The sequence below is a fragment of the Ahaetulla prasina genome, chromosome 1 (assembly GCF_028640845.1).
Source record: "Ahaetulla prasina isolate Xishuangbanna chromosome 1, ASM2864084v1, whole genome shotgun sequence".
Classification (NCBI taxonomy): domain Eukaryota; kingdom Metazoa; phylum Chordata; class Lepidosauria; order Squamata; family Colubridae; genus Ahaetulla; species Ahaetulla prasina.
The window spans coordinates 132856648-132883635 of record NC_080539.1 but is presented as its reverse complement, the minus strand read 5'-3'; the positions used below and the strand labels follow the sequence as shown (position 1 = coordinate 132883635).

The 26988-nt window shown below is 43.4% G+C and overlaps 1 protein-coding gene across 2 annotated transcripts; it reads right to left on the bottom strand.

The window, feature by feature from the left end:
• Positions 1-806: 806 nt before the first annotated feature.
• TMEM30A (transmembrane protein 30A) lies at positions 807-26988 on the bottom strand. 2 transcript variants are annotated; one of them, XM_058176182.1, is made up of 7 exons: positions 26866-26988; positions 12154-12267; positions 10229-10336; positions 4874-4961; positions 4046-4195; positions 3165-3374; positions 807-2054 (listed from the first exon to the last, which is right to left on the bottom strand). In XM_058176182.1, the coding sequence occupies exons 1-7, from the start codon at positions 26959-26961 to the stop codon at positions 1861-1863; spliced, it is 960 nt and encodes a 319-aa protein (XP_058032165.1). In that variant the 5' UTR covers positions 26962-26988; the 3' UTR covers positions 807-1860. The 2 variants fall into 2 exon arrangements, with proteins under 2 accessions (XP_058032165.1, XP_058032155.1); XM_058176172.1 differs by lacking the exon at positions 26866-26988 and adding an exon at positions 18013-18720.

Genomic DNA, 26988 nt, shown 5'->3' with positions numbered 1-26988 from the left:
ATGGCAACCTGGAAAAGTTGCTACTTTGTCTTACCGCTTCTGTGCTCTGCCTGCTTTACTCACTGGAGTTCCCTCCAACAATCAGCTGTGCTTTTGAAGCTGCACATCAGCCCCAACACGCACGCTCACAACCAGCGAACTAATGGGCTGAAGCTGACCAGACTAAGGACGCTAGCCAGATGAATATCTGGTAGGCAGAGGCAGATTTTTTTTTCCTATTTTCCTCCCCAAAAACTAAGGTGAGTCTTATACTCTGGAGTATCTTATACTCTGAAAAATACGGTATATAATACAGTAATACAGTTAAAAAAGCCCATACTGCCTGCTTTCTTCTATAATTTAAAGGGGATACTATGATTAATATGACTATCCTTTGCCAGTAAAATGATAACTCTCATTAGTGAATACTCATTCAGAATCCGTAGTCTGGTGGTTCTAGATATTAATTTGTATATTATAGGAGCTAGAAAAAAACATTTGCATGCAAGAAGTATTTTAGGGATAGAAAACGTTTTGTCCATGGAAGTTGCTTGAATAGGGAAAAAATCTATTAGATTTTACTTCTGGTTTTTAAGTTCCAGATTTGTGATGTATCACAACTTCCAAAATTTCTCTGTCATTTTTGAAAGATAAAGCTGCTTCAAGGAGATACATTTCAGATAACCACATTATTTCATAAAACAAATGATACCATTTATTAAATAGCAAACATTCAGATTGACAAGCAAATTTCATGTAAAACAACATCTATGTACACAGCAATTTAATATATATATATTATTATTATTATTATGTATGTATGTATGTATATGTATGTATGTATGTGTGTGTGTGTGTGTGTATATATATATATATATATATATTTGTTTATATATATACATACATACATACACACATATACATATATATATATACATATATATGTATATATACATAGTTTTAAAGTCCCTGGTCTGTTTTCTTACAATGTGGACAGATTGGACTTCAAGTGTGCAAGATGCAAAAGTTCCCACATCCCACGACAGCAACTTTTAGCTTATTTTTATGGAATATTTGAGGAATCCAAGGGCTTTGAATGAAGGAACTGTAGCATCTTCTGAAACAAGCAGACTGTTTCAAGCTTATAATAAATTCTTAAAGCCTTGCTTTTTGTAACCAAAAGAAATGATTTTTATTTACTGACACAGTAAATGAATCTTACTTCTATTGGAATAATCTCAGTGATTTCAGCCACATAGGGTGCTGAATGTGTAAGATGGATGTTTGAGCAGACCTTAATAATGGAAGAGATTTCTATGCCACAGTTACTTCTATGTTGAAAGCAGCTTTCATGTCACTGGGCAAAAAGTAAGCTTTTAGTTGAACCAATTCACATGTCAAAACACACTGGAATTGTGAACATTAAGCAGGAAGTTGGGCTTAATCCTTGTTGAATTTACACGAGTTACAAAGCTCATGTGTGAAATACTTTGGTTGACAAAATGTAGACAGGCTTTTGTTCCTTCTAAAAACCAGCACACTGTCGGTCCTTAAAATGCTAAGAAGCTATTCTAAACACATTCTTGCTATACAGTATTGACATGTAAAGCATACAAATCAGCAGCAGATGCATTAGGTGAGGAAAGACTATATGCGCATCATGGCACCTGTCCAGCAAGAAGCATATTTCAAAAAGCCTCTCTCAACACTGTTTTACAGCTCTTATCTTCAGGTTAATCCACCGTGAGGGAAATGAAGGCTTCAGATATGGTTATGTATTCTGTCTCAGAAGCAACTACCAGGGATCTAGCTTTCAAAAGCTGTGTCCACTCTGGACTCGCCTTGATGCACATGCAGTACATGTGGTTTGGAGCGCTTAGATTAATTGGGAATGTCTGCACTATTGTTCCGGTTTCCATATTTGTGATGAATGACAAGCAGCACTACTCCAAGAAAGAAACAAATGGAGCCGACTGTTATATATGCTATTCCCAGGAAAGGATTTTTGCCTCCCATCCAAGAAATGGTGCTCAGGATCATCCGTTTCCGCCCATCAAAGCTGTGCACAGGATAATCTGACATACGCATAGGAAAAGCACACAGAAATATTGAAGTTCCATAATACTAAACATCAGCCTAAACAAAAAAGGGTAGCAATACAAAATGGTATAATCTATTTATTATAAAGCTATTCTGCTACACAAAGTATTATAGGCTAACTAATGATGTCTTTTTTTAAAAAGCAAAACCAAGTTTACTAGTTGCAGACGTTTTTTTAAAAGTGAGGTAATACTCGAGGATTGTTTCAATTATGTAGCTATATCCTCATTAGGACAGCAATAATTGAATTTGAATCTAATGGAAGTTGGGGAGCATTTGAGATTTGGGGGGGAGGGGGGCTAGTGGATCTCTATGAATGAATAACATCCAAACTTAAAAATGTTAACTAAAGAAAATCTCCAACGGCTTTTAAACCCAATACTGTATGGAGTTGGTCCTTGAACTAATTAGCTTCTAAACACTACTTCTGCACTATTCATCTCTTACAATAACAATACAAAGGAATGGACCACTATAGCCACCAAGTAACTTCTGGCTTTTCCAGCATTATGAATGTATTCACACAATAACAAAAATGTTATTGCAATCTTCCATATATGTAGGCTTTCCTTGGTTGAGAATATGCATGATTCTAAAACCAGGGAATTATCTACACTATTTCCATGCCACACAACTAAATAATATTAGAATGAAATATACCACATCTAGACAAATACTCTATCATGTAGTTCTACAACCTTTTCACACTCACTCTGTCCCTTTAGGTGAATGATACAAAAATCCACTTAGTCTGTTTATCCTACTGTGGGAACTGTTTTAGTGCAAGACAGTGCCATCTACACATTTCTGTAGAAGGCAATGGGAAAGTAAGGCTGCTGTAGACAATGTTAAGACTGAAAACACTGAAGAATATTCCATTTCAAATACCAATTGTATATCAATATAAATTTGGAGCACTCTGCTATAGTGGTTTTGTAAAATTGGTCTAATTCTGGGTCACACAATTTTAAAAAAACTATATTGCATGCTTAGCTTGCAGTCTTACTTTGCCAAGAATTGCCTATTTAATGACATTAAAGAAACGTTATCAACTGCCATCCCTTACAATGTTCAATAAAGGATACTATATTCTATTTCCAAAGAATATTTCCCAGCTGGCAGAGTAGGTTGTAAGTTATCTTTCTTCTCTATAAGTCGATACAGTTTACGAAACGTAGGAAGTGCTGCAGTACGCATCCATACAATAAAGTCTTCATTGATGAATCCATTGTTGTCCAGATCATCAACATCTAACTCATACACTGGTTTGCGCCAGTTGACAGGTTTTGATGTTCCTTCAGAAAAATGCAAACACTGAAATTAGTCAAGATAATTTATCTTCAGAAAAAGATGCTTCCGCATTTCACTAAAAACATTTTTTAAGTTACCCTTGTAAAAATTCATTCAAACCATGTGCGACCAGTTTCCAATATAATCTTTTAGAACAGAAACAGCAATGCAGTAAATAAGAGTAACTTCTTTTACAAAGCCAGGGGGCACCCTAGAGTTTCACAAACTACGTTTTTTTTCTGGAACCTTATAGCCTTGATAAGAGATACTAGAAGTTATAATTCATTATTATGTATTGTCATTCCCACCCTCCTTTGAAGACGTCTTCTGTAATTTTAAGAAGCAGACATGCTCGGCCAAGTACATATCACTCCTTCCATCAAAAATTATTGATTGACACTTCCGTAATTATTGGAAACAACAGATTAAAGGAAGAGTTATGAAACAGTTGTGAATATGGAAGAATGCACATGGATGTCTAAGAAGAAAATTTAAAAATGACTGTTGTTTCAAAAGTCACACATACTTTATCTACTTGCACTTTAAAATCATATTTTTTTAAAAAAATAATGGTAATAAAATTAATTTCAACCATTTTAATGGCACCATTCCAAGTTCCCAATGAGAACTGTTGCACAATAATATATAAGCAATTAGCCACTGATTATATTTTTACCTTGAAAAAGTATTGTCAAGTTATTTGTTTCACCAGTAGGATTCCTGAACTTAACATTTTTGTCTGTCCACCAAGCAATGCCTTTTCTCAGCAGAGAAATATTCACGGGCTTAGAGGTATTGTGGTCATAATGAACAAGCTTCAATGTATCTAAAAAAAATAATTAAAATCCAATCAGAATCTAGATTTTATTTATAATTTATATATATAGTTCTGTTTTTTGCAAAAGTGTAAGTACATTGGTTTTGAAATGAAGTGGTGATGCATTTCCAAGTGATTCTGCAAACTTTGTCATAAGGTATATTGTGGCTATCAAAATAAACGATCAAAATACAGAATATACAGAAATATAATATACAGAAATCTAATGATCTGTTTTTTCTCAGTGACACAAGTTTAAAAAGTATCTCAAATAAACAAGCTTCAAGGCTATTGGAAGGGAAGTACGATTTTGCATGATTTCTTGGAACAAATTTGAAACAATTCCTGAGGAAGTGGGCAAATCTTCTGGAAAGTGACATGTGATTGAACATGTATAAAATACTAGTTAGACAAATAACAATTTCCTAACAGCTTCATTGAAGGAGGGGGTGATTCCATTAGCCTTCACTTTGATGAAATTAACATGCCAGTCACGTTATAAGGATCAGTATGACTTATACACGTCTCGCTAAAGACCTGTCTAACTTAATACTCTCTGAACTGAATGAGTGTTCAGTTGGTGTAGAGAAGAACTATATGGATTTCATGAACATTCTTTGTTTTGATTTAAACAGAACACAATTTAGAAATATAATGTGTCATAATGTACTTTTAAAAATATCATACCATTGAACATGCTGTTGGCAATAGCTCCACAAGGAGCAATAGGTTTATTCTCACTCGTATGGTAAGGTTCACACTCCTTACTAGGTTTCTAAGTGATTAAAAAAAAGAAAGTCAATTTTGATATCATGAAAGTAAAGCTGCTTAATATAATCATCACATTAAATCTAAAGTGCAAGAATACTTTTTGTAACATGTTTTCATGTTAAAAGATTTCTCATTATTTATTTTTATTTATTTATTTATTAATCGAACTTATATACCGCACCATCTCCCGTAGGACTCAGGGCGGTTCACAGGCATATTAAAACAGTACAATAAATAAACATTAAAACCCAATTAAAACTAGATAATATCATGGCCTGATCACTAAAAAATAAAAAACCTATAAAAACCCCATTAAGATATGCTAAAACCTTTTATCTTAGGCTAGTCCTGCACGCTGAAACAATAGCGTCTTCAGTTCCCGTCTGAAGGTCCGGAGGTCGGGTAGTTGTCGTAATCCTGGAGGGAGCTCGTTCCACAGGGCTGGTGCCGCCACAGAGAAGGCCCTCCCCCTGGGGGCCGCCAACCTACATTGTTTGGTCGACGGCACCCTGAGGAGGCCCACTCTGTGGGAGCGCACAGGTCGTTGGGAGGCAATCGGCGGCAGAAGGCGGTGTCGAAGGTATCCCGGTCCTAAGCCATGGAGCGCTTTAAAGGTGATCACCAAAACCTTGAATTGCACCCGAAAGACTACCGGTAGCCAGTGCAGGCCGCGCAGGATAGGTGTTATATGGGAGCAACGCGGTGCTCCCTCTATCACCCGCGCGGCCGCATTCTGGACTAACTGGAGCCTCTGGGTGCTCTTCAAGGGGAGCCCCATGTAGAGAGCATTGCAATAGTCCAGGCGGAAAGTGACAAGGGCGTGAGTGACTGTGCGCAAGGCGTCACGGTCAAGGAAGGGGCGCAACTGGCGAATCAGATGGACCTGATAGAATGCTCCCCTGGCGACGGCTGTCAAATGGTTCTCTAAAGACAGCCGATCGTCCAGGAGGACGCCTAAGTTGCGCACTCCCTCCCTGGGGGTCAGTACTTCCTCCCCCACAGTCAGCGATGGTGTAAGCTGACTGTACCGGGACGCCGGTACCCACAGCCACTCTGTCTTGGAAGGGTTGAGTTGGAGCCTGTTCCTCCCCATCCAGACCCGCACGGCCTCAAGGCACCGGCCCATCACCTCGACAGCTTCGTTGGGGTGGTTCGGGGTGGAAATGTACAGCTGCGTATCATCAGCGTACAGATGATAATCCACCCCGAACCCACGGATAACCTCACCCAGCGGCTTCATGTAGATGTTGAACAGGAGAGGCGAGAGAACAGACCCCTGAGGCACCCCACAAGTGAGGCCGATCTCTGCCCCCCTGCCAACACCGTCTGCGAACGGTCAGAGAGATAGGAGGAGAACCACCGATAAACGGTGCCTCCCACCCCCAATCCCTCCAACCGTCGCAGCAGGATACCATGGTCGATGGTATCAAAAGCCGCTGAGAGATCTAAAAGGACCAGGACAGAGGAACAACCCCTGTCCCGGGCTCTCCAGAGGTCATCCACCAACGCGACCAAAGCCGTCTCGGTGCTGTAACCGGGCCTGAAACCGGACTGGAACGGGTCCAGATAGACAGATTCCTCCAGGTGCTGAGGAAGCTGATATGCCACCACACTCTCAACAACCTTCGCTAAAAAGCGAAGGTTGGAGACTGGACGATAGTTCGCTAAAATAGCCGGGTCCAGGGAGGGCTTCTTAAGGAGGGCCTCACCACCGCCTCTTTCAAAGCGGCAGGAAAGCACCCTCCAACAAAGAAGCGTTGGTAACTTCCTGAGCCAGCCTCGTAACCTCCCGGTGGCCAGCACCATCGAGGAGGGACACGGGTCCAATAAACATGTGGTGGAGTTCAGCCTACCCAACAACCTGTCCATGTCCTCAGGAGTCACAGGGTCGAACTCATCCCAGATAACATTCTCAAGACTCGCCTCCGCCATCCCACCTGAATCTATCCAATCAGTGTCCAAGCCATCCCGAATCTGAGCGATTTTATCAGACAGATATTGAACAAAATCCTCAGCACGTCCCTGTAAGGGGTCCTCCCGAGCCTCCTGCCTAAGCAGGGAGCGGGTCACCCTAAACAGGGTGGCTGGGCGATTATCTGCCGATGCGATGAGTGCGGAGAAATAGTTATGTTTCGCCACCCTGATCGCCACTAGATAGGTCTGAATATATGACCTCACTAGTGTTCGGTCTGGTTCGGAGCGGCTGGACCTCCAGGCGCTCTCTAGGCTTCTTTTCCGGCGCTTCATCTCTCTCAGCTCCTCGTTATACCAGGGAGCTGGTCGAGTTCGTCGCCGGGTCAGAAGCCGCAAAGGCACGACGCGGTCCAAGGCTCCAGCGGCCGCCTCATCCCAGGCGGCCGCCAGCTCCTCAGCCGAGCCGTGGGCTAACTCCCTCGGAAATGGCCCAAGCTCCGTCAGAAACCTCTCAGGGTCCATCAGGCGCCTGGGACGGAACCATTGAACCGGTTCCGTCTCCCTGCGGTGAGGTGTAGCGGTCCGAAAGTCTAGCTGAAGGAGCAAATGATCAGACCATGACAAGGGTTGAGATATTAGTCCCCCTAACTCCAGATCATTTAGCCACTGTCCCGAGACAAAAATCAAATCCAGTGTGTTACCCCCGACGTGGGTGGGGACCGTAACTACCTGGGTCAGGTCCAAGGCCGTCATGGAAGCCATGAACTCCCGAGCTGCCATTGACGAATCGCCCGCCGACGGCAAGTTGAAATCCCCCATGACCATAAGCCTGGGGGTCTCAACCGCCGTCCCGGCTATCATCTCCAGCAGCTCAGGCAGGGCTGCTGTCACGTAGCAAGGAGCCAGTGCGTGATCAGCAAGCCCACCTGCACCCCGGCCCCACCTCACGAAGAGGGTTTCACAACCGTTTATCTGCGGGACAGTGACCTCCTCGGAGCCAGACTCTCGTTAATAACAACCGCTACTCCCCACCCCTACCCTGGGCCCCTCGGCTGATGAAATGCACGGAAACCGGCGGGCACATCTCAGTGAGGGAACCCCCTCTGTGCCTAGCCAGGTCTCCGTAATGCCCATCAGGTCCGCTCCCCCCTCTTGAATAAGATCAGATATGAAGGGGGCCTTATTCACGACGGACCTAGCATTACATAACATCAGCCGAAGGTCCAGGTTCCGGGGGATATAACCACTCGGGACCTGAGTCAAGCCTAGGGGCCCGGAGTGCGGTATCGCTTGTAAACAGCGAGAGCGCACTCCCCGAACCTGATGCGAGCCCCTGCTTCCGCCATACCTGCCCCTCCCTTGAACCGTGCAGATGGAAGTACCCATACATGGTCGAGCCTTAACCTCCTCTAAAACCTCCAATTTACAGACCTCCAGATCGTGAACCTTAGAAGGGACTAGCCTAATCCCCTGTGGGCATGCCCCCCCACCCACCCCACCCCCTAACCCTTTATTTGAATTAGCTAAAAGTTTACAAAAACATGAATTTAAAAACCTCCTTAACCCTCTCTTAGAAGCATGCCACCTCTCGGGATTCCAAAATCCGTCATCGAGGTAGGCCCTCGATAAAGAGGAGGGCCATACCCGCGAGAGGGGGGCATCTCGCAGTGCAAGAAGCTGGTTATGTGAGAAAGTCATCAGAGAGTAAAGAGAATGGTGGTATCCTGGTTTGTCGAGGTCTCAAACGACAGTCATTGGACAGAAACCACCAGCTGGAAAACGGAGAGGTCTTAAAAGTACATAGTTTCAGTAGCATAATCCTGGGTGGAACTAAGATGGTCCGCCCCCCCCAGTTCTCACGGGGGTTCCATCAAAAGGAGAAAAGAGCAGTGTCCGTCGCTAATGCGGGACGTCTTCCACGATAGCCTTGCCATCGCCGTCGTCACCGCCCTGGCATCCAGCCGCCACTCAAGGAGCTCCCCAAGGACCCCAGCGAAGCCCCCGAGCAACCATAGGGCCCCCTCGGGGGGAAGGGGGACAGTCACCGTCGCCATTGCCGTCTTCGCCATCCCCATCCGGGTATCGCTGCCAGCGTAATAGATGTTTAACGGCAACCACCGTCCCCTTAGAATATCAGTCCCCGACAACAGGGGCCCCAAGGCTCGGAAGGGCCCCGCTGGGTACCCAGCTGGGCTCCAAAAGTCTCCTAAGATGTTTTAATCGTTGTTAACTTGATTAAGGTACCAAGGCCCAGACGCCCTCCACCACGACTGTGGGCTCTGTTGGCTCTCCAGGGGAGAGAACCGCCGGCTCCCCCAGCACCCCAGCCGCCCGGCCCCCACTGGCAAGATAAACATGCCAGTATAAACAGGCCAAGACAGGCCGAAATGCTCCAGGAAAAAACTCGGCAGCCGCTCCCCCTTCAGGCCCACAGGCCCCAGTCCTCCTCAAAGGCCTAATTTCAGATCTTCGCCATCCCGGCTCACCGCCTCAGCAAGTCCATCACCTTCGCTGTCCCACCGCCGCGACCCACGGTCAACCACGCCGCCTCCGTCAGCCGCCACACGCCACTGCAGCCTCCAACAGAGAGCACCGGGAAGCACCAGGAAGCGCCGGGAAGCGCTGGGAAAACCGCCAGCGACCGGCCACTGCCCCCTCAGGCCCGCCGCGCCTGAAAGCCACGCCCAGGAACCTCCGTTTCTGTCGTCCCGACCGTATTCGAGGGCAAAACAACCCTCATCGGGACGGCAAGATGTTCCTCAGCGAGGTACCGGGGCCATGATAGAAAAAAAGCCCCCTCCTCGGCCCAACCTCTCCAGGAACGGACCACCAGCCTCCGCTCCCGATTCACCACACCGCCATCTTGCGCATTAAATCTACCTCTTCCCAATGATCAATGGGGTAATGTCTGTTTGTATTATAATAATTTCTTATGGTAAGCTTGGGCTAGAGCTTCCAAAGCCAAATGACTAATACACAGTGGTAAAGTAATTTATTTCAACCCGTGTTCAAATTTATACTAACAGACTTCACTTCTTCAGCAAGGCTTTTTCTTATTATTGCACTCTTCTGTACATATCCCAAACCTTCTCTTGAAAATCTAGACCTATTCACAATTCATTATTCTCTTTACAGTAATGGGGAACCTACTTAGATGTATAACTATAGCACAATTCTTAGGTAGAAAAACAAGTAAAAATTCAATAAATAAATATTTAGAACAAAAGAAGGAAGATATATGAGAAGATAATGTAGCAATCTCTAATACATGTATGTATACATGCACAAAAATATCCATATTTAAAAATACATTTTTGGAAAATCATCATGAAAACATATACAAAAAATTTTACTTACGTGTAAAGAAATGTTATTTCCATTTAGCTGACTATCATCCCGAGACTTTACATAGCGACGGTGGTTTTGGTAAAAGTTGGATAATCCATAATACATAAACACATTGCCCTAAAAAAAATAAGATAAGATGTTTCACTGACTATAATATTCATGTAGTTAAGTACAGCAGTCGTTTCACTAGATTTTCAGAATTCATGCCTTATTTATTCATTTCTGTAGGATTTTTTAAGTCTGTTCTCCAAAACTCTGACTTTGGTGGTAACAGATCACTAAGCTGTAGAATGTGTATCCACCAGGGCGAGGAAAATTTTTGTGGATAGTTTAATATAAAATATATAAAGCAGGATTTTTTGGTACGGTTTTTCTGGCACCTTCTACACTGGGCACTACCCATAGAAATACAGGTATAAGAAAAACAATGAAGCTATTCTATTTTCAATAGTGTCTAAATTCCATTGATGCTAAATGTTATGGGCTGTGTAAATCCTTTGAAAGAGATGTTTTTAATGTAAACAAACACAAAATATTTCTGACTTTTTGGGCCTTGTAAAAAAGTTGCCTTTTTTACAAGGCCCACCTGGATACCTTGGAACCTACTTCTGGCTATCTCTGCAAATATGCGTGCAGAAAACTCCCATTCTGCTTTGCTATAAAGAAAGCAAAGCACGGTGAAAAGCACATGCATTTAACATTACTCTAGACCAGGGTTGTCAAACTCGATTTCCTTGAGGGCCGCATCAGGGTTGTGTCTGACGTCAGGGGGCTGGGATGGGTGTTGCCAGGGTGGGCATGGCCAGCTCAATGCCACTTGTATCGGGGGCACCTGTGGCGGCCTGAGTGCTCTGCCAGTGAAAACAGGCTCCCCCGCTCCTTTTTTGGCTGTGACTCCTGCAGCCCTCCGCCAGTAAAAACAGAGCTTCTGAGGGGTACGTGTGGCCATCGCTGGCTCCATTTTTGGCTGCAATGGCCTCCTGCAACCCGCTGCCAGTGAAAACAAATTCTGAGCTCTGTTTTCGCTGGCAGCAGCACCGTGGGCCAGCCCTTCACTGTTTCCAGGGCAGCCCCACAGGCCAGATCTAAACATCCTGGGGGCCGGATCTGGGCCCCGGACCTTGAGTTTGATACCCCTGCTCTAAACCTATTTTTTATTACAATAAATTAATAAATCAGAATAGTTCATGTAGTTTCAGTGCATAAAGATTTCTTGATGAAGAAAGGTAACCATTGTAAAAAATAAGTTTCCACACTCTTATTAAGTTCAACTAAAATGATATAAATGTACCACATACCCACCCACTTTACATTCAATTATTTAATCAATTTATGCTGCTTGTTACTGCCCATTCCCGTACACTTTAGATTTATTATGAAAGGCATTCCACTTTGGAGCTACAAGAACAGAAGGCTCATTTTCCTTCAGCCACATATTTACAGTCATGTGAAAAGTAAAGTTTTTTTTTAACATAAGTGGTGGGCCTGTCAATATTTTATCTTCGCTATAGAAAAGTGATGTAATTGAACAGAACAGTTAGGAAAAACTGATTTTGCAATCATTTATTCAAAAAGTTAAGAGATATGCCATTTCCTTCTGTGGGAAAATAAGTATACCCTTGGCTCTAATATCTGGCACTGTCCCATTTAACATAAACAACCCCAAGTAGTTATATAACTGTCTACCAGTCTTTGAAATTGACTGGGAGGAACTTTTTCCTATTCCTGGATGCAGATTTCAGCCATCTGATGTTTGAGGAGTTTCTTGGATGCATTGCCCAATCCAAATCTCAAGGGGATTTAGATCCGGGATTTGTCTTGGCCGTTCAAGAACCCTCCATTTGTCTTTTTTCTTTTTCAGCTGTTCCTTGATTTATTTTGCTAGAATGAAAGGCAATACTAGACACAACTAGACAGAGAAGTGTATAATATACCTCAAACGACTGATCCAATGTGAAGTTAATGACACAGTTGCAGGATGGGGCATTCCAAGATACATTTAAACATTTATTGCAGGGACTACTTGGATCTATTCCTGTGTAGTCAATCTGTAATTAAAAAAGGAAAACAGAAATAAGGGGGAGGAAAAGAAAATTATAAAGCTAATATTAAATCACAATATATAGCATATGTACATATCTGAATCACTGTTAATCGCACAGTTTCTATAGTGTTCTTGGGGTAGTGAACTACTATTAGAAAAGAGGATGCTAAGTGAAACCTTGCATATTTAGATCACCATAAAATATATGGTTTTCTATGTCATTTTTAACATTAAATAATACACATACACATATGCAGCATATATTTTCAATAGACTGAATTATAATGAAATCTGTATTTATGTACAGGGATCTTCTTAGACAAGTCAGAATATAACATAGATTTGTAAGTGTTCAATACCAATTCATGTATTCCATTACTCACTTAAAGTAAAGTAAAGTAAAGTATCCTAGGAACAATGAGCTAAATAAAGCAATCACACTCAAATGTAGCCTAACTACTGAGAAGAGTATCACTAATTCATCTTATTATAATAATAATTAGGGCTAAGAGTTAACAGATGCTACTGGAAAATAAGGAAAAGCATATACAATGTTTACTAAGATTAAGAGAACAACAAACACAAACTGAAAAATGAACATCATGTCTCGGAATCAGCAACAGTAATGGACCAAATTTCTCTGCATTGACAGTTTAAGAAGGAGCTTTTTGTTCTTAGACATCAAAAAGCTGTGTATTTATAGAAAATGATTATGGAACAGAATGCATCAAAGACACATACAATACATTTCAGATTGACCTTTGGAATTCTAAAAGTATTCAAAGATTTACACTGAAAAAGAACAATTATTTTAATTGGATGCTACCATCTAACATTTGCTCAATATCACTGTTATTTTATATGGCTACACAAAGCCCTCAAAGATGTATTCCATTATATATGGGAGCAATAACAAACATCTTTTACGCCTGTTCTTGGCAAGCTCATGTTTTGTTTTGCAGTATGTGTGCACGTACAATCATTTTACTGGTAACTCCATGTCATGCTAGGACTTGGGTGCAGTTGCTTTAACACTTTGTGTTTCTTCCAGAATACACATGATACACATATTGTCCAAGGTGGTAAACTTGTATCTGTATATCAGATCTGTATATCAGCACTACAGCATCCCTATCAAACAATACCAGCAACTCATGAATTATGTAAGCCAGATTTCAGCCCTCTGAAAAATCCTTCACCTGACACATGAATGCTTTTTTTATATAATTTAAAGTACACACAAAGAAATTCCTAACTCATTCTTATTGATATGGTAAAGCACTTGCTTTATATTTAATGATATGTCAAATTTAAGAATCTTTCTGTTTTATCATTATTTGCAATTCAGGTCTGCTTTCATGGTTAAAATAGGAATAATAGGTATTTGTGGTAAAGTCACTTATCAGCTAGATAAGAGTACAGATGAGAAATAGTAAAGATAATTAAAAACTTCAAAAACAATAGCCACTGAAAATGGCAAGCAAGTCACCGTCAACAGTGAAATTTTTCCCACAATTTAACACACTGTTGTTCATCTGATGCCCTCAGAACTATTAGACTGAAATACCACCAGGACTAATCAGTGGTTTTGCACAAAAACATATGGTGTTGTCAAGTATATTCTCCTTTCATAGATGTCACTCTCAAATACATCTTGGGTAACGTCAGTCTATTGAACTTTTTGTCTCTCAAAAACACAAGTGCAGAAAAAAACTTCAGATGCTCTAGCATGTAACTGCTAATCCCCACAAACAGAGCATTGTTTTCTGTCATCTATAAATACTCATAAGATCTAAACATCAGAGTTCTGATGAACTTATTCCATTGTATGTATCAGATTTCTATTATATAAAAGATAAAAAAACCTATTATGTAAGACTCATTTATTTTCTTGTTTTCCATCTAAAATACCAGTAGAAAAATAAGAGTCCAGGATCACCTTTGAGAATAGCTTCTCTTAATTTTATTTCTGAATTTGTTCTGCCTGCTGTATGAAAGGAAATCCACTAGCAATCCACTATATTTTATAAATATGATTATAATTATAAATATAAATTTAATAAATAATATTCCCAACGGCTTTACTTCATGATCATAAATTTCTTTGCAGTGTAAATTTCATCCTATCCATCCTCACTTCCCTGTTATATTGTACTTTGTTATCCAGTGATAAAAAAGCTGAATTTGCTCATTTGTTTTTATAATCGTTTTACTTCCAAATATGTTCTTTCACCTCTTCATATTTATACACATCTTTAATATTTCTTGCTGGCTTAAATTGTATGTCCTCTCAAATAACAATCGATTTTTACCAATAACAGCTTGCTAAGTCAGCATTTTAAAAATATAAATGGAAAAACCAGAGATCATCAAATTCATAATCCTAAAATTAAATACAATGCTATAAGCACTGAAAAAAATAGAAGAAAATAATACTTTATTTATGAAAATTCATATGGCCACCCATTCAACCTCAATGACTCTGGGCAGCTTACAAAAATAAAAACCCAATAGACAAATAATAAAAACAGTAAGCCCTAATCTCCCTGCAATAAGTGTTGTAAAAATAACACTTTAGCTGGCTAATATCCTCCGACTTCACACAAGGTACAGCATTAGCCATCAAGAAAACACACATATACGTAATTGGACACAGGGAGGGTAGTCAATAGTATAAAAGAAAATCCTAAAATGAATGATAAATGCCAGTCTGTTCTAAAACTCTTTAAAATTGAAATCATACTTTGAATAAGTTGTACTGAATACAGTGTTCTCTACATTATTAATCATCAAAATCTCAACACTGTATAAAACACACAAGATCTGTCATAAGTACCTTTGTCATGATTGCAATTATTGCTAACATGCCATTCTCCTTAGGATGAAGACATTCCAATGAGAAATAATAATTTTTGAAACTGCAGCAACTCATTCTTTTTCCACTTTTTATTTTAATAACCAGAGCTAGTTTGGTGTAGTGGTTAAAGCAACAAGTTAGAAATTGGGAGACTGCGGAGCTTTAATTTCACCACCTTAGGCACAAAGCCAGCTGACTGATCTTGTGCCAGTCATTCTTTCTTAGCCCAAGAAAAGAGGCAAAAGTAAATCTCTTCCCCCCCAAAAAAACCCTTTCCAAGAAAACTGCAGGGACTTATGCAGGAGTTGCCAGTAATCAAAAACAATTTCAAAGGGGAAAAAGATCACCAAGTCAAGATCAAGCTAGAATTTGAAGTGCACAATATGAAGAAGAAAGAAGAGCATAAAAGTACAAGTTTATAAATGTTTACAGGAAACTATCTAAATAAACTCATTCAGTCTCATAAAATAAAGATCAAATGGTGAAAAAAATGTTTTTATTGCTGACATATAATGCTGCAGTTTCACACACACTGTTTTCAGTGGCGGGATTCAAATAATTTAACAACGGGTTCTTTGCCCTAATGATTTCTTCTAACAACCAGTTCACCAAACTGCTCAGAAAGTTAACAACCGGTTCTCCCGAAGTGGTGAAAACTGGCTGAATCCCACCACTGACTGTTTTGTAATACAATAAACAATCTCAAACATATAATTCTACTTCAATGCATTTTGTTTATTTTTCTAAAATTGGGTTAGAGGGAAATTAACTTACTTTCCCTTTCTTAAATTCTTTCTGATTTGAATAACAACCTTTCAGACAGTTGGCTCCTCTAAAACATGAGACAATCTAAGACGACAGTTCTCCAGAGTGATCAGTATCGATCCCCCCCACCCAGGGGCAATGGGACGGTTATTTGTAGTACAGATAGTCCTCAACTTACAACAGTTCATTTAGTGACTGTTCAAAGTTACAATGACAGTGAAGTGACTTATGACTGTTTTTCACCCTTACAACCCTTGTAGCTTCTCTTGGTCACATGATCAAAATTCACATGCTGGGCAACTACTTCATATTTAAAACTGTTGCAATGCCCCAGGGGTCATGTGACCCGATCCCCCCCCTTTTTGCAATCTTCTGACAAACCAAGTCAAGTAGGGGAACCAAGATTCCCCTAACAGCCATGTTACTAACTTCACAAATGTAACATTTCCCTTAACCACCGCGGCAAGAAAAGTCATAAAATGAGGCAAAACTCACTTTAACAAACATTTCTCTTAGCCACATAAATTCTGGGCTCCAATGTATCCTGGTAACTCAAGGACTACCTGTATTCTTTCTTAACTCAAGTGGTATTTGTTTAAATTATTTTCATACCATCAATGTTTGGGGTGGATGGAAACTACACGTGAAGGGTGTGTCTCTCTCTGGGTGTGTGTGTGCAGGTTGAAAGGTGTGGCTCTGGAGTGCTGTTTTCTTCCAATGCTCTACATGCCAAACACTCTTATGGGTCGTGGCGCCCACCCCCCTCATGCTGCATATCCTACAACCTTCTGAAAGTCTTCCCAAGCCCATGGATGTTCCATGAACACCTGGAGCTTGTATCACCTGACAGGTGTGTCCCCCCCCCCAAGCGGCCTACATACCTACACTTTTTACGATCACTTACACACCACACCATTGTGAGGCAACATCACAAAACCAGGATTTGAGAAGGCTGCACTCTGTAAACCCGCTTTAAGAGAAGGGCTGTAAAGCACCGTGAAGCGGGCTATCGCTATTTACAAGAGCCTGATTCTGGGAAAGATTTAGGGCAGAAGAAGAACGGGAAGACAGAGAATGAGGTGGCTGGATGGAGTCACTGAAGCAGTAGGCGTGAACTTAAATGGACTCCAGAGCAGGGGTCTCCAACCTTGGCAACTTTAAGCCTGGCAGACTTCAACTCCCAGAACCCCCCAGCCAGCAAAGCTGGCTGGGGAATTCTGGGAGTTTTATTTATTTATTTATTTATTTATTAAACTTTTATACTGCCCTTCTCCCGAAGGACTCAGGGCGGTGTACAGCCAAGATAAAAAGCAATAAGTATACAAAGTTAAAAATCAATTTAAAATACCTATTCAATAGTGGCCGAATTAAAACCGTCAAATTGACCAACCTAAAATACCCCATATAAAATTACAGAAAATTTAAAAATTTAAAATTTAAAAAATCTAAAAAATCAGTCCAGTCCCGCTTGGATGAATAAATAAGTTTTTAATTCCCGACGAAAGGTCCGAAAGTCAGATATTTGGCGCAAACTTGGGGGGGGGGGGAAGGTCGTTCCAGAGAGTAGGTGCTCCAACAGAGAAGGCCCTTCCCCTGGAGTCCTCCAGGCTTAAAGTTGCCAAGGTTGGAGACCCCTGCTCCAGAGGATGGTAGAGGGCAGGAAGGCCTGGAGGAACGTTGTCCATGGGGTCTCAATGGGTCGGACACGACTTCGCAACTAACAACAACAATCGCTATTTAGCAAGGCCTCCGTCCATAGGGGGATTCCCCTGCCCCCCCCCCGGCCCACTCCTTCCCGCGTCAGATTATCGCCCCGAACGGCTCCTACAATCCTCCTCCTCCCCCCCCCACACCACTTCCCCAAAAGAAGACCTCTTCCCCAAACCCCCTGAGGAAGCCGAAAGAGGGAGTCCGAAAGGGAAGAAAAATCAGCTTCCCGGGTCGGGCCCTGGGCGGCCGCGTCGCCAAGTTCTGCTTCAGGCCGGTCCTCGTTTCCAAGGAACTCCAGCAGGCCAGTCCCGGGAGGGGGGAGCCAGCCGCCAACGCAAAGCGGGCAATTTAGGCCTTTCCGCCTTCAGGCTGAACCCGTGAGAGACTCCCTCCCTCCCTCCCTCCCTCGCGTCTCACCTCGAACTCGCGGATGTTGTTGGAGGTGACGAAGATGCCGATGCCGATGGGGATGAAGATGAGGCCTATGACGAAGAAAGCCGGCAGGACGCTGCCGGCGGTGAGGATGGGTTGCCAGGCCGGCAGGCGCTGCTGCTTGAAGGCCGTGTTGTCCGGCTTGCGGCTCTTGGCGACGGCTCCGCCGGACGCCCCGCCGGTGGCTCCGAGGCCGCTGCTTCCCGGCTGCCCGTCCGCTTTGGCGTTGTAGTTCATCGCCATGGAGGCCTTCGACGCCTGGAAACGGAGAAGAGCGGAGGCAGAAGCAGCAGCGGCGACGGCGGCTGCGAGACAACGACCGGTCTCGTCTTCTTGGTCCGCAAGAGTGACACAACCACGCCTGCGCAAACACTCCGATATAAATACAAAGGAAGCGGGGCGCTTTTTCCGGCCTTTCCCCCACCCGCCCACCGGCACTTCCTCGGTTTGCGCATGCGCCAGGCGATAACCTGACCTTGGGTGAGGACCGGTTTCGTGACGTCGACAGATTCCGGCTCCTCCTCAATCGGTTCAAAAAGCCAATAGGAGGAATGCCTCAGGTAGAAGTTCTAAGGAAAAAAAAAGCACGCATGCGTAGCCAAGGGACGGGGGAAAAAAGAATCACGTAGGTTTGTCATGCTTGACGTAACTGTTGCAGAACGTTGAGGGCGCTGCGGGTTCATGTGCGTGGTTGGATCAGAAGCAGCATTTGTTATTAGTATATAAAATTATTATGCATAGAAAAACGTGAAACTACAGCTGCCGGTCCTTTAGCGGGTGTTGGCTCCAGGTCTTCCCAAGAACCTAGGATGTTGTAATTTATCGGAATAGTATATATGCAGATTCAAGCATTGAGGCCTTTTTCAACTGGCAGTTGGAAATTTTGTCAATGCACCGATTTTCTTTGTGCCACCCAAGATTTTTTGGTATGCCATCCAGTGGGCCAATAACTACTTGGGGCCACCACAGGTGGTTTATGCCATAATCATTCAATTTCAATTCTCCGATCTCAATACTTTTGTGATCTTTTCCAATTCTTTGTGTTCTATTTTTCTCTCCCCTGGTATTGTCACATCAATTATCCACACTTTCTTCAACCACAGTTGTATCTGGTGTGTTATGAGCCTGTAGGAATTTAGCACCCACCCCCCTCCTAGAAGAATGAAATATTTTAGAAAATATTTAAAAGGCAGAATATACCTTCCTGGATGAGAAAAGGAGAAACATGCTCTTGGAAAGCGGCCCCCACCTTTGTTAATAGCCCCAGAAAGACAAAAGACATCTTATCTACAACACAGAAGACCTTCAGCTCCAGGGTGATGGGATTAAGACATGGCCCTCAGGACATGATAGGATTAGCCTCTACCCATTTCACCACATGGCACCTGGGAAGGTTACATCAGCCAGCAAGGCTAGCTAAGACCCCCACCCCCTGGAAGTTTGACAACCAATCAGGATACTCTTCCTGTGCCCCAGAAAGTTCAAAGCTCAGAAAAAGCATAAAGCCAGGGAGCACACAGGATCTCCGCCCTTTTCTGTTCAGGAACTCAAGCCATGTGATCCTGACCACCATTAAACCATCTTTCCAAGCAGCCTCCATGTTTCCAGTGTCTTTGTCCCCACTTGGAACTGAACCTGTTAAGTTTGGGTATTGATGAGGCAGGAGACCAGGTTAGTGACAACAGCTCTTTAATATAGTGTGACCCAGCAAAACTCTGGAGAAAAACCTCTCCTTATATACACTTCAGCCTGAGGCTGCATCCAATCAGAACCGAGATATTTCCCGCCTAAAACTCCCGCCAAAACTTACAGTAATACATTACACTCCTTCCCTCCCAGAAGGCACTTTGCCAATATTTGCATATTACTTCTCTACGTAGTCCTGCAGGTACGTGGGGCGTCTCCTGACTCTCCCGGACCTGCGCAGTTCACTTTCTGGAGTTGAGTCGAGCTTGCCGGAGGGACTTTTCGTTCCTCTGAGCTCCTCCTCCCGCCATCCGGCCCTGGATTATTCGCCGGCTCGGACCTGCTGTCCTCTAGAGGGACCGGAGGGTGTCGCTGGACCTCGCCTGACTCAGATAAGTCTCTGTTTGGTTCTTTGCTTACGCTTTCTGTTTGTTCTTGGCGCCCGGTCAGCTGTGGGGTTAATTAAATCATAGTCAGGGCTGTTCTCGCCTAATTCTGCCTTATCGCTCAATCTGTTTCTTAATTGATCTATGTGGCGCCCAGATTCTGCCATCGTCTAGTTCCACTAGATAAGATTTGGGGCCCGTTTGTCTATGACTATCCCCTCTTCCAGTTAGGGCCGTCGCTGTAATTATGTGCCCACACCGAGTCTCCTATGTTTAACTCTCGGATTCTATCTGGTTTTGTTTTGAACCCGTCCTGTACGTAGTTGGTGTAGCCGGTCTAGCGGGCACCGTAGCTTCCGCCCCATTAATAGCTCGGCTGGGCTGCGGCCGGTGGCCACACAGGGGTCCTGTGTTGACGGTTAGGAATGCGTCGATTTGTGCCTGCCAATCGCCGGGCCGCCGTGATAGCGCTTCTTCGCACTCCGGACAAAGCGTTCAGCAAGGCCGTTCGACGCAGGGTGGAACGGCGCTGAGAGGGCATGTCGGATGCCCTCTTCAGCCAGGTACCCTTCAAATAATGCTGCGGTGAACTGTGGGCCGTTATCGGACACGAGGGTGTCCGGTAGCCCGTGCGTGGCGAAAAGGTGTTTTAGTGCTGAGATGACAGCTCCAGCGGTTGTGGATTTCATTAGGATGATCTCCAGCCATTTGGAGAATGCATCCACCACAATTAGAAATGTTTGGCCGTGGAAGGGCCGGCAAAATCAATGTGTATGCGGGACCAAGGGCCTTGGGGTTTCTCCCACTCCAAAACTGGGGCCGTGGGTGGTAGTGGTCTGGATTCCTGACATACTTGGCATCGCCAACCCTGTCACTGATTTCCCTGTCCATTAGGGGCCACCAGACATAGCTCCTAGCCAAACCCTTCATCCTCACAATTCCTGGGTGACCCTCATGCAGGAGTTCCAGAACTTTTTTTCTCAGCTTCTCTGGAACTACCACCCTATCCCCCCAGAGCAGGCACCCCCCTTGCACAGACAATTCCCCTTTTTTCTTTACAAATTCCTTGAAACGTCGCCCGCAGCGGCCATCCCTTTGAACCCAACTGATTACAGTCCTTAAAACAACGTCCCGGTAGGAGGCCGAGCCACTTCCTGCGATGTGACTGGCCCCGAGTCCAAAGAGTCAATTAGTAGAACGGGTGTGCCCGGGGTGGGGTCCTCGATTTCCCCTGGCAATGGGCATCTGCTCAATGCGTCCGCATGCCCCAGCTCCTTTCCAGGCCGATGCTGCAGCTTGTAGGAGTATGCGGTCAAAAAAATAGTCCATCTGGTCAGTCTAGGTGAGAGTGCTACTGGCGTTGGGCGGTCGCCAGCCAGTAACCCCAATAGCGGTCTGTGATCAGTAACAATTTCGAAATCACGCCCAAAAACGTATTCGTGAAATTTTTTCACCCCTGACACTATTAGAGCCTCCTATCTAGCTGGCTGTAATTCCTTTCAGCCGGGGACATCGTTCGTGAATAGAACGCTATAGGGGCTTCAGTGCCGTTTGGGAGTCTGTGGCTAAGTACCGCTCCTACTCCATAGGGGGACGCATCACAAACCAATACTAATGGCAGTCTGTTGTTGTATTGTATTAACAGGCTATCGCTTGATAGCAAACTTTTTACTGCCTCAAATGCCCTATTCTCTGACTTCCCCCACGACCAAACAGTGTTTTTTCCAAGCAATTTATGCAGCGGTTCAGCAACGGTTGCCTTGTCTTTTAAAAACACGGGGTAAAGTTTACCAGACCCAGGAAAGCCTGGAGTTCTGTCTTGTTTTTGGGTGCTGGGGCTCTCTTTATCGCCTTGACTTTGCTCTCAGTGGGGTGAATCCTTTTTGTCTATTCTATAGCCCAAAATTCAACAGATTCGACCCCTATCTGACACTTGCTTGCTTTGACTTTTAATCCTGCCGACCTAAAAATGGCCAAAACTTTCCTTAATCGCTTCCCCAGTTCTCTTAAATCTTCCCCTGATACCAACACATCATCGAAATAGGGTACGACTCGGTAACCCTTGTAGGAGCCGCTCCATCAAATTTTGGAATAGCCCGGGCCACACTCACCCGAACTGTAACGGGTGCACTTAAAGGCACCCCGGTGCGTTACAATGGTCTGGGCCTCAGCTGTGCTAGCATCTACGGGTAGCTGTTGGTACGCTTGTGCCAAGTCTAATTTGGCGAAAACTTGCCCGTGTCCTAGTGAGTGCAATAAGTGTTGCACTACTGGAACTGGGTAGGCGCTCTTTTGCAATGCTTTGTTCAAGGTAGCCTTGTAATCAGCGCAAATCCTTATGGACCCGTCTGGTTTTATAGGGGTGACGATTGGCGTCTCCCATTTGGCATGGTCAACTGGCACTAGTATCCCCTGGCTGACTAATTTATCTAACTCTTTGTCGATTTTAGGTTTGAGTGCAAAAGGAACCCTCCTTGCCTTTAACCTAATGGGAGCTATTTGGGGGTCTAAATTGAAGGAGATAGGGGTCCCCTTGTACTTGCCTAAACGGTCCTCGAATACGTCTGCGAATTCCTCCAGTAGGGCGTTTTGCAAGTTGCATCCGCTCCGGTGGACGCCAGTCACCCCCATTCCCAACGCCCGGAACCAGTCTAGCCCCAGCAAGCTTGGCAAGGTTCCCTCGACTAACGTGATGGGCAGGGTCTTTTCGTATGTCCCGTACTTGACCTCGACGGTCGTTGTCCCTCGAACAGGGATGCGGTTGCCCTGGTAATCCTGCACCCGGAGCCGTTGTTTCTGTAGCTTGCGCTTTGCGATGTGCGGCAAGGCTTTCACAAAAGTGTCCCAGGACATGATTGTGATAGCTGATCCTGTGTCTACTTCCAGTCGGCACGGTACGCCTTCAATTGTCGGGTTTGTGAAGATCTTTTCTTGATGCGGGTAGCTGCGTGGTCTATGGTAACAGTCATTCGGTTTGACTTGCACTCTTTCTTTCCTGGCCAATCGCGGGTCGCCTCGCCGATCTCGCGCTCTGATTGGCTGGTTTGAAATTTCGGAATGTGGGGTTTGCATCTCTGACTCAGAGCCGCTCTGATTGGCCGATTTGAATTTTCGGCGGAAGGTTGGGGTGCTCGGCAGACTTGAGCCAGGTGCCCTTCCTTTCACACCGCCGCAAATGGCGCCCTGAACTTACATCTTTGGCGCTGATGTCGCCCGCAACTTCCGCATTCCTCCGGGTCTTCCTTTGTCGATTTTCCGGTGTAGTGGACTTCTTCCTCCTCTTCGCTGGTTGACTCACGATAGGTTTCTTCGTGGTGGACTGCGCTCGGCTTTGCGCCCGCCATCGGCGTGAGTCGCTTTTGTAAGGTGTCTGCTGCATGGTTGGACATCTCATGGGCTCTGGCTTCGTCCAGAGCGTTTGCCAATGTCAGGTTGCTCTTGGCTAGCAACCGTCTCCTCAAACGGATGTCTCTGACCCCCCGTATAAGTTGTTCCAGCAGCTCTTCGTCCAGATCGCGGTACTCGCAATGCTTGGAGGCTTGTCTCAGGGCTGCCATGTAGTCGCTGATAGACTCGCCTTCTTGTTGCCTGCGCTCCCCAAACTCGTACCGTCGAACGTATTTGGACGGGGCTGGTGCGTAGTGATTCTTCAGGAGGGTCTGAAGGGTCTGCCACGATACGGAGTGTAGCGGTGTTGGCTCCGCTAGGGCTTCTGCGACGGCGATGACTGCTGACCCACAGTGGCTTATGAAGTAAGCCCGTTTGCGGTTGTCGGAGACTCCCTGTAGCTCGTTTGCCTCCAGGAAACTTTCGAAACGGGTCATATATATTCCCCATGTCTCCTGGGCAGGGTCAAACGGAGTGGGTGGCGTGTAGCCGGTCATCGCTGCAATGGCCGTCACCTTGCTGGGTTTGATTCTCGTAGTGAGTTCAGCTCTGTTCTGGTGCTCTGCCTCAAGATCCCACCTTCGTCGCCAATGTTAAGTTTGGGTATTGACGAGGCAGGAGACCAGGTTAGTGACAACAGCTCTTTAATATAGTGTGACCCAGCAAAACTCTGGAGAAAAACCTCTCCTTATATACACTTCAGCCTGAGGCTGCATCCAATCAGAACCGAGATATTTCCCGCCTAAAACTCCCGCCAAAACTTACAGTAATACATTACAGAACCCAGATGGATATTTCTTCCAACAAGCCAATTGGAAATATGGAAATACCACAATATTTACTGTAATTATGATTAAGGCCAATATAATTGTGGAAAACTCATTTGAGTACTGTATTTGAAAGCAGATATATTCAATGTATTCAGATAGTGTAGTGTGACCTAAAGGTCCAGTAGATTCCTGAGTGCTTTTCTGTAGTTCTGTGGAATTTGTACAGAAGTACTTTGCTGTTGCTTTCTTTTGATGCAGTTAAGTAAATATTAGGGGAAAAGAACGTCTGTCAGAAGTTTGCTTCTGAGGACTGGGTACAGAAAAAGACAAATTCTTTGCCAGCTGTTACATTTAAGCCTACCAGTTTGCATGGTGTTTCTGGCAATTTCTGTTGAACATTTTTTTAAAAAAAATATTGATAATGAAAATAGGCACTTCAGGAATAAGATGACATGGCTTATTCCAAAGCTGCCATTCTGATAAGTATTGAAATACAATCACCATAATCCATAACAGGGCAGCTATTATGGGTTCTGGATTATGTGAGACACGATTAACTCTGGAGTGCTGTATAAAAGAAGTCTTATATAACAGTAGGCACGGAACCAAAAAAGTAGACAATAGAATACTGTAGATCACTTGGCAAGAACACCTACAAGCATTGATGGCATTCAGGGAAAAGTTGGAAGCCATGCCCTTGTCTTTCCCCTCTGGTGCACACCAGAAACCAAGTCACTCTGTTCTGCCTTAATTTCTGCAACTTCTGTATTGTTTAAGGTTTCAGCAGTTCTGCTGCTGTTACAATTAATTCATCAAAGATAAAATATGCTCTCCTTTCCAGCTTGTAAGAATTTTTGGAAAAAAATATATTGGGGCACTCGCATAGAACAGTTCCACACACAAAATTATTATTATACAAATATAATAAATAAATAAATAAATAAATAAAATGAACCTCAGAAATTCTATCCCAGAGTGTGCAGGGGAAGGTTGCGGTTTTTTTGTATTGGTGGCTTGGAAGACAACATGAGAACTCAATTCCATTCACATGCTTAAGAGTTTCAATCCTCTTAAAACTATGGGAACCTCTTTACAGAATGGACCTTGGCACTTCTACAGTGCAGCCTTCAAAGAGTCACATAAATTCCTTGTGGTCCCTCAACCCAACAGAAAGTATGCACCTCTGAAATAAATAACGGTTTGCTATTAAATATTTGTGGGAAGTATTATGGGTGTTAAAAAGCTGGAGTTTAGCAGAGTAAAAAGGCACAAGTGAATGTGATTTGCAGGCTTTAGAGATAATTACTGAAATTGTAAAGATAAATCTGATTGACACCATAAAGGGTTTTTTTTAATTTTCAGATTTTTCCAATTAGCATACCTTTACAAACAGAAATCCCTAATTAAATCAAATCTCTAACATCTATTAAAGCCTACACACAATCTAAAAGGAAAATTTCAAGTCAGATAAATTGGTTGTTATCCCATAAGGAAGTCGTAGGCTATGATTAACTCTTCTGTATTACTTCTGCTGACTGATCTTATCCGTTTATTGATAAATTCCTCTTGATTTCATTGGAATTTACAATCATCTGTATAACTAGAGGGCCATTTCTCATCTTACCTTGCATAAATACCACCCTAGGTATCTACGTACTGGACATCATTCAGATGTAGCGATATATTAACAGCAAAGTCTTCCTGATTACGTCCACACTTACAAAACCCAGATTATGTAATGCATGAGGAAATATTTTATCATCTATATAGTACTAATGTATGGTGTGTGCATGTTTCTTCTAATAAGCATTGATGCCTGGCAACTGCCTGGACAAGTCCCTGCAGTTTCCTTGGCAAAAATTTTAGAAATAGTTTGTCCTTGTTTTCTTTCTTTGACATATAGTGACTCGCCCAAGATCACCAAGCTGGCTTTGTCCCTAAGGCAGAACTTTGTCCATAAGCCTGGTATCTTATCCATTACACCAAACTGGCTCTCTATTTATTTATTTATTTATTTGATTTCTATAGCTGATTTCCATCTGAACAAGTTAATTCTTTTAATCTCATTCAAATGCCTGCTTTCAATTATTTTTTGCTCACCATGATTCCTTTTCCTTTTCTCAATATTTTATAAAATATATAGATATTACATCATCATGATTAAATTTCCATTTACATAATATGCATCTGCTACAAGAATTATACAAAAATTTCCAATATACTTGCCACTTTTGCCAACTCAATATATTATTTCTGAATTCCAGCTAAAATATAATCTTCAGTTATAATTAGGGGAGCTGTTTTAGTGTACAAATCCTTCACAAATACACCTTCATAAAAACCACATATTTGATTCCAGGTGAAGTCAAACTGATAACAGTAGTAGAAACTAGTTTTGAAGCTCAGCAAATGCCTTGCCCTTTTGTAATTCTGATATATGTTGTTCTAAATGATAACAGCATTTGCATGTATAGGGATTGGAGACCTAAAGATGAATCAAGCACATCCTTCCTATGTCACCCTGTCACTTCTCTCAAAAATGGACCAACAATTGAGGGATGCTCATAAATGATACAGGAGGAATTAGGAAGGAAAGACTTCCAAAATACCTGTGTGTGCATAAGCAATTTAGATTCCAACATAAAGGGTTTGGAACGATGACCTCCACCATTCAGCTTATACCAGAACCGAATCTCCTGGTACATAATTAATAAGGCCGGTCTGCAGCAAAT